General features: G+C 38.5%; 2 protein-coding genes across 7 annotated transcripts in view; one reads left to right on the top strand and one right to left on the bottom strand.

Annotated features, from left to right (window-relative positions):
• Window positions 1-6,162: 6,162 nt before the first annotated feature.
• Window positions 6,163-7,215, bottom strand: LOC104807901. Its single transcript, XM_010533342.1, has one exon. It carries the CDS (start codon window positions 7,213-7,215, stop codon window positions 6,163-6,165), a length of 1,053 nt encoding a protein of 350 aa, XP_010531644.1.
• Window positions 7,216-7,944: 729 nt separating this feature from the next.
• LOC104807892 (cyclin-dependent kinase G-2) overlaps window positions 7,945-11,274 on the top strand; it is a 5,748-nt gene continuing 2,418 nt past the window's right edge. For 4 of the 6 annotated variants that reach the window (XM_019201905.1, XM_019201903.1, XM_019201904.1 and 1 more), the window contains exons 1-4: window positions 8,432-10,179; window positions 10,673-10,808; window positions 10,906-10,994; window positions 11,193-11,269. In XM_019201905.1, coding sequence (XP_019057450.1) covers window positions 8,432-10,179; window positions 10,673-10,808; window positions 10,906-10,994; window positions 11,193-11,269 — 2,050 coding nt within the window. Of the gene's footprint in view, window positions 8,022-8,166; window positions 10,180-10,672; window positions 10,809-10,905; window positions 10,995-11,082; window positions 11,106-11,192; window positions 11,270-11,274 lie in introns of those variants that run through there. The other 2 variants (XM_010533331.1, XM_010533325.1) reach the window with 2 other exon arrangements.

Genomic DNA, 11,274 nt, shown 5'->3' with positions numbered 1-11,274 from the left:
TATACAACCGAGACTATCATGAGGTTCTCTTTCCATGCCTTAAATTTTTTTCCCATAAGCATCGGGACCGAATTCAGCGAAGCTGAAATGTTTGTTGCGATAGCAATAGCTGAATGAAAAGAAAGAGAAAAAAAAATCAGTCTTTCATGCAAATAATGACAACACATACGATACACCATACAACATTGATGTTCTATCTTTGGATCAAAAATCAACTTGTAAGTGGCATATTCGACATAGTAATCAAATCATGAATATCTCATATAATCTATTGAACCTTCCTTTGGGTCGATTCAATAATCATATGTAATCTTTTATGATATTCTGATTTATTACTTAATATATGTAATAAATTTCTGCCAAAAAAATTTTCTTCCTTTAGACCGGTAAGTTTTCCGCATGAAATTTATACATAAAAAATATTCTTTATAATATTCTCCGAATGGATTAGTTTGTGATATCAGAGCTTACTTTGGCAAGGTGATGTCTCAAATTAATCGAATAGAATATTAATCGAATAGTTTGTCATTATTCCTCCTGATTTGTCACGACCAAATTTTGCTCAAATGTCTTTGGTGGGACATTCGCCGCACACGTTCACGCGCACTTGCAACCATAATGGGCTGTCAAACCCTATGTCCGTAATAGGCCTCCAAACCCAATTTCTATCATATACATATATAATCCTTTTAAAGTAACGGGCTCAAGCCCAATTCCTTTATTTATATACATATATAATAATTAAAGAAAAAAAACTAATGGATCAAGCCCAATTATATCAAAATGTACGAAAACTTTTATGTTGGATATTCAAAACATATTCTCTTATTTAAATATATATATATATATATATATATATATATATATATATGCAATAAAGAAAATTAATGGGCCAAGCCCAAATCCTTTATCAAATAAAATCTGTAACGAAAAATATAACGGAAACTAATATATTCGATATATAATCTCATTTAATGAAATTAAATCAAAACGAATATGTTTCCAAATCTCATTTGAAACTGAATTCTCTAGAACATAAATATCAAGATTATATATTTAATTCTAGATTTATGCCCATAATCAAAAGTTAAATTTCCGTTTTTTCTTTTTTTTAAAAAAAAAAAATTGAAACAAATTGACATATTTCCAAATCTGCTGATTTAGCCTAAAAAACAAATATTCAAAATAAAATGAATATTACTGTTCGAATATTTATTTATTTTTTTTATTTCTGTAGAGATGACCCGGACACTGTATATGATCGCGACAATCACTTCAAGACAAAACATGATACACAAACCAATATATATACAGTATGCATATATACCAAACTGAATTTCACGCACAAGCATACATATATTAAACATGTAGCGAATTGTCAATGTATATATATATATATATAATAAATATATATAATCGTGCATTATTAAATTAAACAGTATACATGTTACAGATTATTAATATTAACCAATAAAAATCTGCAAACAATTCGATAAAAAAAAATATCATTCATACGAGCATACATGTTAGGCTCTGATACCAATTGTTAATTTTAACAATACCGTGTTTCTAAATACACAGAAAATACATCCTGAATCTAACATGTAGCATGTAAGAATGAAATAGAATAAAGTCTTACCTGAATCCATTTCAATAATGAATCCGGTAGCGTCTGAACAGTAATCGAGAATTGTGATCTTTTAGATCAACACACGAGCAGAAAAAAATTCTCACAATATGGACTGTAAGAATTCTGAAAACTGGTGTGTGACCTAGGGACCATACTCTTAATTTATAGAAAATAAACTTCTTATTATTTCCAATTCCGCCCATAAAAGAAATGGAAATAACACAACGGTATCTGCACATTAGCTCCTAAACTTTACCGGAATCACGATTTTAGGCATATTTCATAAATGATCACATTTATGTCTTATTAATAGCTAACGTTACAAAATCCATGATTTAAATACAATATTGAATCACATTAATTGCGAATATTTATAAAATATTCTAACATCTTCATCTTCATGTTACTCTTCGCATAAATGATGTTATCATTATATCATATGATGATTATCGAAAATATTAATTAAATTAATAGAGATTTTACTCTACTTTAGAAATATATTTTCTAAAATCTTGAATTTATATTTCTTTTCTTTTTGTTAAACGGTCTTGAATTTATATTTCGATTTCTATTGTTTCAAAATATTGTTAACACACAAAAATTGTTTAGAACTTCAATTTTTTTTTTGGTAAAAGAACTTCAATTTTTTTCCGGAAATAATATGAATTAAGCTCTTTCTTTGAACTATTTTGATCGTTTCCAGACAATAAACCCGATACCGTTCAATAATGTGAATCATAAATCTGATTTATACGTTGGTATCATGAATTTCTAGACGAAATCGATCTAAATTGTTCTTATATGTATATATCACGCAATGGACCGACATCAAACACTATTGCGAAAACTAACAACTTGTATGAACAAGGAGAGAATATTGCGAAAAACAGAGAGAATATTTTTCTGAAAAGATTTCTTCAATTATTCCCTTCACCCTTTACACGTATTTATACAGCTCTAACAGCAATAACAAATCAATATCAAACCTAAAAATACAAAAGACGTGTGAATCCTAATTAGCAATTTACAGAAAATAAACCAGCTATATACAGAGAGTAAACCAAACCGAAAATTGCATCTGGTATGATCAGAAGCCAAAGCCTCTCGATCAAACAGAGTATATACTTGAGAGACGTTGTCTGATACTCCCCCTCAAGATGAGGAATGAAGGTTGAAGATCCCCATCTTGTCCAATAAAGCCCGAAAGTGATCCCCTGCCAAAGGCTTGGTGAAGATATCTGCAATTTGGCTCCGAGAGTTTACGTGCATAGGTTTCAGAAAACCCGATTTGAGATGTTCTCGGACAAAATGGCAGTCAATTTCTATGTGCTTAGTTCTCTCATGGTAAACAGGGTTATTTGCAATGTGAATGGCTGACTTGCTGTCACAGAATAGAGTAACAGGTTCTGAGAAATGAATCTTGAGTTCGCGAAGCAAACCTGAAACCCAAACGAGCTCTGATGTAGCCTGTGCCATTGCCCTGTATTCCGACTCCGCACTACTACGCGAGACTGTTTTCTGCTTCTTAGATTTCCAGGTTATCAGTGAATTACCCAAAAAAGTACAGAAACCTGTAATGGAACGTCGTGTGTCAGCGCAAGCAGCCCAGTCCGCATCTGTAAAACCACTCAGTCGAATCTTGTTGTCTGATCGATACAAAAGGCCCTGAGCAGGGGCGAGCTTAATATAACGAAGGAGTCTGAAGGCAGCATTCAGATGATCAGTCCTAGGATCAGACATGAATTGACTGAGTTTCTGAACCGTATAGGAAATATCAGGGCGAGTAACGGATAAATAAATGAGTTTGCCAATGAGTTTCCGATATAATGTCGGATTGGGTAAGGGTTCCCCTGAGGCAGCTTGAAGCTTCTCTTTAGTATCCATTGGAGACGTACGTGGTTTACATCCCAACATACCAAACTCCTCAAGTAACTCCAGAGCATATTTGCGTTGACAAATGTGAATTCCCTTGGCAGACCGAGCAATTTCCAAACCCAGAAAATAACGAAGGGAACCCAGGTCCTTTAGTAAAAATTGCGAACAGAGATACGTCTTGACCTCTGTAATCATGGCATCATTATTCCCAGCAATCAATAAATCATCCACATAGACAAGAACCGCCACAAACCCAGATCCATGATGTCGAAAGAAGAGGGAATTATCAGCCTGCGACTGAGAAAATCCACCCGAAATCAGGACTTGAGACAGTTTAATATTCCACTGCCTAGAGGCTTGTTTAAGCCCGTAAATCGATTTTCTTAAACGACAAACAGAGTTATCTGCAACTCTCTCCCCCTTGATGTCAGAATATCCTGGTGGTAACTTCATATAGAGTCCTCAAACAAATCTCCATTTAAGAAAGCATTTGATACATCCATCTGGTGTAAAGACCAGTTGTAGCCAGCAGCAAGAGCAAGTATAATCCGGACTGTAGATAACTTCGCCACAGGACTAAACGTGTCTAGATAGTCGATGCCTTCCTGCTGCGAATAACCTTTCGCTACCAGACGCGCCTTGTGCTTATCAATGCTGCCATCAGCATTGTATTTGACCTTGTATACCCATTTGCATCCAATGGGGACCTTGCCAGAAGGAAGAGGAACAATATCCCAGGTATTTGTCCGAATCAGAGCATTTAGCTCAAGTTGCATAGCAGTTCGCCATTCATCAAATGTTGCAGCCTGTTTATAGGATTTAGGTTCGGTTTGAGAGAGAATGGAGAGAGAAAAATGTTTCAGAGGGTAGTTAAGTTTGGAGTATGAGAGATATGAAGAAATGGGATAAGAAAAGGAGGATGGGGTTGAGGGTGGGGTATCGTGAATAAGGTGGTAACAATGATATTCTGTCAAATAACTTGGAGCTTTGGAAACACGCTGTGATTTCTGAATATTTCCTGAAACGGGTAAAGAAGGATCCATTGAAGAAGAATGCACAGGAGAAGACTCAGTAGAATCTGAGACCAGGTCATGTGCAGGGGAAGAAGAGGAAGGTAGAGAAACAGGAGAAGAAGAGGGAGGAGTCGAGTCATAATAATGATGATGGACAGGCGTTGCTGGGAAGAAATCCAAAGAAGCTTGAGTTACAGGTTTGTCCAAAAAAGGAAAGACCAACTCCTGAAAAATGACATTCCGAGAAACTGAAACAACATTGGTATCAAGGTTAAGAACTTTGTAACCTTTGATATGAGGAGGATACCCAATGAAGACATGAGGGGTTGCTCTGGGGGAAAATTTATGACGAGTTTTATCAGTGTTAGAGACGTAGCAGAGGCAGCCGAAGGCTCTGAGATAGGAATAATCAGGTTTAGTGGCTGTCAAGACCTCAAAAGGAGACTTATTATGCAGAATTGGTGTAGGAATACGATTTATTAAGTAAACCGCAGTCTGTACACAATCTGTCCAATAAGCCAAAGGTAGATTCGACTGAAACAAAAGGGACCGAGCTACATTAAGGATGTGTTGGTGTTTTCTCTCAACAATGGAGTTTTGCTGAGGTGTGTAGGGACAAGATCTATAATGAATTAGACCAAGTTTGGAAACGAGAGAAGAAAAAGAGAGTTCATTGGCATTATCTGATCTGAAAGATTTCACAGATTTGCCATATTGTTTAGAGACATGGGTAATAAAAGCTGGAAAAAGTGAAAGGACATCATTCTTATTCCTTAGTAGATAGATCCAAGTAACTCGAGTACAGTCATCTACTATAGTGAAAAAGTAACGAAATCCATCTACAGAGCAAACGTGAAAGGGGCCCCAAATGTCAATGTGAACCAGAGAAAATGGTTCCTGAGAAAGTTTCCCTGAAACCGGAAAGGGTTGTTTCCTCTGTTTCGCCATTGGACATATGGAACAGTGTGGAGCGGAGACTGACGCAGGAATGAATTGAAGCTGAGATGAGGAACCAAGAGCATGAACACGAAAGGAAGAGGGATGACCCAGACGAGTGTGCCATAGATCAATTGAGGCAGAAGCAGACAGCGCAGTACAGAGAGCAGTGGGAAGGTCTGAAGAAGAAGGAAAGGAAGAAAGCCCCTGTAGCTCGAGAAAGTATAGGTTGTGATGCTGCCTACCCCTCCCAATCATCAAGGCCCGAATAGGGTCCTGAATAACACAGGAATGACGAGAAAAGGAAACGGTAAAACATGTGTTTCGTGTGAGAGCACTGATACTCAGAAGATTGAAATGAAAGGATGGTACAAATAAAACAGAGGAAAGCATCAGTGTAGGAGAAAGAATTACCGTGCCAGATTGAGTAACTGAGAGAGTGGATCCATTTGGTAATGTGATGAGAGTAGAGGGAATATGACATATTTTAGAAAATAAACGGATATCACAGCATATATGGCTACTAGCTCCCGTGTCAAGAATCCAGGCAGTGTTTACATGACGTAAAGGTAATGAAAAGGAGGATAGAACAAGATGAGAAGAAAAAGGGTTACCTGATGCGATGTGGGAGGATGAGGCTGAAACATTCGAATCTGGTGCAGAACTGCTTAACACTTTGAGCTGAGTCTGAAACTGATCAAAAAGCGCCTAAGCTTGTTCTAGAGTAGACTGAGCAGACTTATCAGCGGGAATCAACTGAGACGAGGCCGAAATATCAGAATCAGAACCCACCATATTAACTGTATTCTGGGTATTTTCAGGATAAGCAAAACGAGGTCGAGGTAGAATGTCTGGTTTGTTCGAAAGAGGAGGGCGAGTAGAAGGAGGATACCCGTGAATCTTATAACAACGGGAAACAGTATGACCTTGAATGCCACAGTGTGTGCAAAAGGGTCTGGGTTTAGGAGAAAAAGAGCGAGATTTAGCAGAAGCTTGAAAAGCGACAGAGTCAGGAATAGAGGGTAAAGCAATACGTTGGTGTTCTTCCTGGGCAACCATCCCATAAACCTTACGAATAGACGGTAGTGGATCAATCATTAAAATCTGACGCCGGGCAGGATGAAAGAACTCAGTGAGTTTCATCAGAAATCTGACAACATTCTTTTTGTCACAGTAATCCATCAATCTCGCCTTCGAGTCACATGTACAATGTCCACAGATGCAAACAGGTATCGGATCATGCATTTTTAATTCTTCCCAGAGAGAATTTAGCTTTGTAAAAAACGTATTCAAGTCAAGAGAACCTTGTTGCAGGGATTCAATCTGTTGCTCAATGTGGAAGATTTTAGAGGCATTCTTCTGCTTAAACTGGGTCTCAAGAGTTGTCCATTTTAGGTGAGCATTCTCAATGTACATGATCATAGTTTTGACATCGGTAGAAACAGAGTTGTTAATCCATGTACCAACAATAGCATTGCAGCGGATCCAAGCACCATAATCAGTATGGATTTCAGCAGGTTGAGGGATCGTACCATAGATGAAGCCGAACTTGTTCTTGGCAGTGAGGATCTGAACCATCGAGGTAGCCCAGAAATTATAGTTCGATTCATCAACAAGCTTATCAGTGACGAGAGATATGCTGGAGGAATCAGCAGCATGGAGATATAGGGGATTGGCATAGGGATCAAGAGAATGCTGAGGGGAAGAAGGATCAGGAGGAAGAGGAATGGGTGTCTCAGAAGTGGAAGAATCGGACGCCATGAAAAGATGAAAGAGTAGAAGAAAAGAAGAAAAATTTATGTCTCTGATACCATAACAACTTGTATGAACAAGGAGAGAATATTGCGAAAAACAGAGAGAATGTTTTTCTGAAAAGATTTATTCAATTATTCCCTTCACCCTTTACACGTATTTATACAGCTCTAACAGCAATAACAAATCAATAACAAACCTAAAAATACAAAAGACGTGTGAATCCTAATCAGCAATTTACAGAAAATAAACCAGCTATATACAGAGAGTAAACCAAACCGAAAATTGCATCTGGTATGATCAGAAGCCAAAGCCTCTCGATCAAACAGAGTATATAATTGAGAGACGTTGTCTGATAAAAACAGTTACAAAAACATTATAGTTACCATATTCATGCACGCTATAATTGCCAACCCCGCATCGTAACAACAACTACTAATTTTCTATATATGGTTGTGCGAATGTTGTTTTTAAAACCGTTAGGGGTTACACGATAGTTCTAAATATTTTTGGGGTCTCTTGAATAATATCAATAAAATTAAGGGGGAAACAATAAAAACATTATAGTTACCATCATCATAACAACTACTATTTTTCTCTATGTGGTGCGATAAAATGTTTGGGGTCTTACGCTGTATTTCTAAATATTTGTGGGGTCTATTGAATAATATCAATAAAATTAAGGAGGAAACAATAAATATCGAGATCCCAGAGACCTAAAATCGATTACTGGTTTTGCAGCCACGCTCCTTTCGCTCTCTAGAGACGCCGCTCAAGACACGCCTTCTCTCTCCTTCGTCGCGTTTGCCTCCACGGTAAGGCCTTATCCATTGATCCTCCATCCTCAATCGAAGAACTTTGTCATACTTTACCGATCGAATCCGCCTTTCTACCTCTGGGTAGCATAGTCGCGTTCTGTTTCATGGTATCTTATGTTATCGTCTCGTCTTCGATTTCTAGGGTTTCGCGATTCAGATCAGAGCTCCGCTGGTATTTAAGCGAGTGGAAATTTTAGTTCTTTCCTGCTAATTTAGCTACGTGTTTTGCTCCTTTAGTCAAGATCAATAGCTCGATATCTCTAACTTGTGGTCTCTAGTCTGTTTCGTCTATGATTCTGATTGGAGTTTGATTGTAACCTGGTCGGAAGATTTTGGGCTTGAAGCGGATTTGGGGGTGCGCTGAAATAGGGTTTTGAGTTTGGCCCTTTTTCACTGACGGTGTCTTTATGGCGGCTGGGAGACATGTGGGATATCCTGAACATGAACTAAGGGACCGAGAATCGGATTCAAGATTTCCAATGCGGCAAAGTGCTTCCTCAAATCAGAATTATGACCAGAGTGGGAGGCGCGATCGTGGTAATGAATGGGGACGGGTTGGTATGGTAAGGCATGGGGATAGGGATAGAAGTAGGATTAGGGCTAGGGTTGGACAGAGGGATATCAAGGAGAAAGAAATGGTGGAAATTGGGTCTCGGTCATCTTCAAAGAGCAATTCTGGTAGTAGTGATTGTGCTGGTGATTGTGGCCCCAAGCGCTGTGGGGTTTCAGCTAGGTCTGTCGACAAGGAACCAGGTGAGCTCTCCAGTGAGAGTGGGTCTGACGATGTAATTGAGTATGAATCACAAGTTAAAGATAATGGAGTTGCAAAGATTGTAGAGAATGGAGCTAGCAGCCCTGTAGAAAAGAAGAGAAAGTTTTCACCCATAGTGTGGGACAGAGATGACCAGGAAAGAAGTTACTTGAGTAGAAGCAAAAAATCCCCTGCAGTCTCCTCTCTCCCTCCTCCACCGCCACTCACTAAGAAGTCCACCTTGTCACCTAGTGTCATCCATGATGGTGATTCTCATTTGTCTCCCATAAATAATAACAAATCTCAACAAGATTCTTCACAAGTTGAGATTCCTCCTGCATCACAGCCTGCTTCATCATCTCCGGCAGAGTTTTCTTCTTTGTCTACGATGGAGCAAGTATCAAATGCTGGACAGGGAACCAGACAAGAAGTTGCAGGACAACTTGAGGATGAGGAAAATGTACCAACAAGGCACATCTCATCCTCAAGATGGGCAGCTAACAACAGTTCTCCAATTGATGAAGGTGAAATAGTGGAAAAAGTGGAAGTGAGTAAAAGGAGGAGGAAACCACCTCCCACAGAATCATTCCATGGGAGATTGCATAATAAGTCTCTAACACCCGAGGTAGGGGAGTTCGTGAGGGAAGGCTATAGGGCAAAATCATCAGAATCTGATGAAAGGGGGCTCCATTCTTTGCCAGGAAGCAGGGGTGATTTTATTGAGGAGGATGCTAGTAAGGGTGATCATATGGAAATCGATGAGGAACACGGAAAGGGGAACACTAGTGGTAGCCAGACTCAGACAGATTCTGATGATGACTATGTTCAGCCTGATACACCAGAACCTGCAGATATTCCACAGAGAAGTGTAAACATGCTCCAGGGTTGTAGAAGCGTTGATGAGTTCGAGAGATTAAATAAGATAGATGAAGGTACCTATGGCGTTGTTTATAGAGCAAGGGATAAGAAAACAGGGGAAATTGTGGCCTTGAAGAAGGTGAAGATGGAAAAAGAGAGAGAAGGTTTTCCATTGACTTCTCTTAGGGAAATCAACATTCTTCTTTCTTTTCATCACCCATCGATTGTTGATGTTAAAGAGGTTGTTGTAGGTAGTAGTCTTGATAGCATTTTTATGGTGATGGAATACATGGAACATGATCTTAAAGGATTGATGGAATCGATGAAACAACCTTTCAGTCAAAGCGAAGTAAAATGTTTGATGCTCCAGCTTCTGGAGGGTGTCAAGCATCTTCATGACAACTGGGTGCTTCATCGAGATCTAAAAACATCCAATCTGCTTTTAAATAACCAGGGTGAGTTGAAGATTTGTGATTTTGGTTTAGCTCGGCAGTATGGTAGCCCGCTGAAGCCATATACTCATCTGGTCGTTACTCTTTGGTACAGGTAACCTGCTTTTTCTACCTTATTTTTAAGGTTATAAAAGAATTTGTTGTTTCGATATTTCTGATTATTTTTAACTCTTATAGTGCACTTTTTACTCATATTGGGTATTGTCAATATAAATTCAGAGTAGTTCTTTTGGTACAACTATACAACGAGGCTGGCATAGGATAATATCTGATTGTCTTCTCTGTGTTCTTGAAATTCAGTATTTAGGCTGACATATGATGTGATATTTTCTCTCCTATTTTAATCTTTTCGCCGTATCATCAATTACCATGTTTCTACCAGTTATAGCCTTTGGGCATCTTAACCCTTTGCAGTATGCTAGGACATTGTTTTTCATGGGTCATTGAGAACCATGTGCATTCAGCAAATTCATGATTTCAAATTTTAGATTTGTTGTTTTCCTTTTCATGACTGCTCCTCCTTGATCTTTTAACAAAAATTACTTCCTTCCAGAACAAACACAATGACTCTGCATTTGATTTTCCAGAGCACCTGAACTTCTCTTGGGAGTGAAACAATACTCAACAGCCATTGACATGTGGTCACTGGGTTGTATCATGGCGGAACTGTTATCTAAGGCGCCATTGTTCAATGGGAAAACTGAGTTGGATCAACTTGACAAGGTAAATGATCTGTGAGATTGGGTTTTGCGATTTGGATTTGTCTCGCATCCTGGGTGTACAACTTATAATGTTGCTTTACTTTTTTTTTTAATTATAGATTTTCAGAATCCTTGGGACACCCAATGAAACAATTTGGCCTGGCTTCTCTAAGCTTCCTGGAGTCAAGGTCAACTTTGTCAAACATCAGTAAGAATTCCCTATTCTTGTCGAATTCGGTGGTTGTACAAATATAAACGTAGTATTAAGTTGCTCTTATTCTTAAAATTTTTCCCAGGCTTTCCAGCTTTGGGTGATCTGGTCTGGCTTTCTGGATCTTTGGTGATATTTTCGGTTTTCTTGATAGCGGGCATTTCTTTCTTTTGACCACTGACCTGTTCTTTTCAGGTATAACCTATTACGTAAGAAATTTCCTGCCACATCGTTTACTGGTGCCCCTGTTCTGTCTGATGCTGGATTTGACCTGCTG

This window comes from Tarenaya hassleriana, unplaced genomic scaffold (assembly GCF_000463585.1).
Source record: "Tarenaya hassleriana unplaced genomic scaffold, ASM46358v1 Cleome130, whole genome shotgun sequence".
In the NCBI taxonomy this organism is placed as follows: Eukaryota; Viridiplantae; Streptophyta; class Magnoliopsida; order Brassicales; family Cleomaceae; genus Tarenaya; species Tarenaya hassleriana.
Note: the sequence above shows the minus strand (reverse complement) of the source record. Positions and strands in the feature narration are given on the sequence as shown.

Excerpts from the sequence above, each read along its gene's own strand:
- LOC104807901 (XM_010533342.1), bottom strand. The coding sequence starts at position 7,215 with ATGGCGTCCGATTCTTCCACTTCTGAGACACCCATTCCTCTTCCTCCT.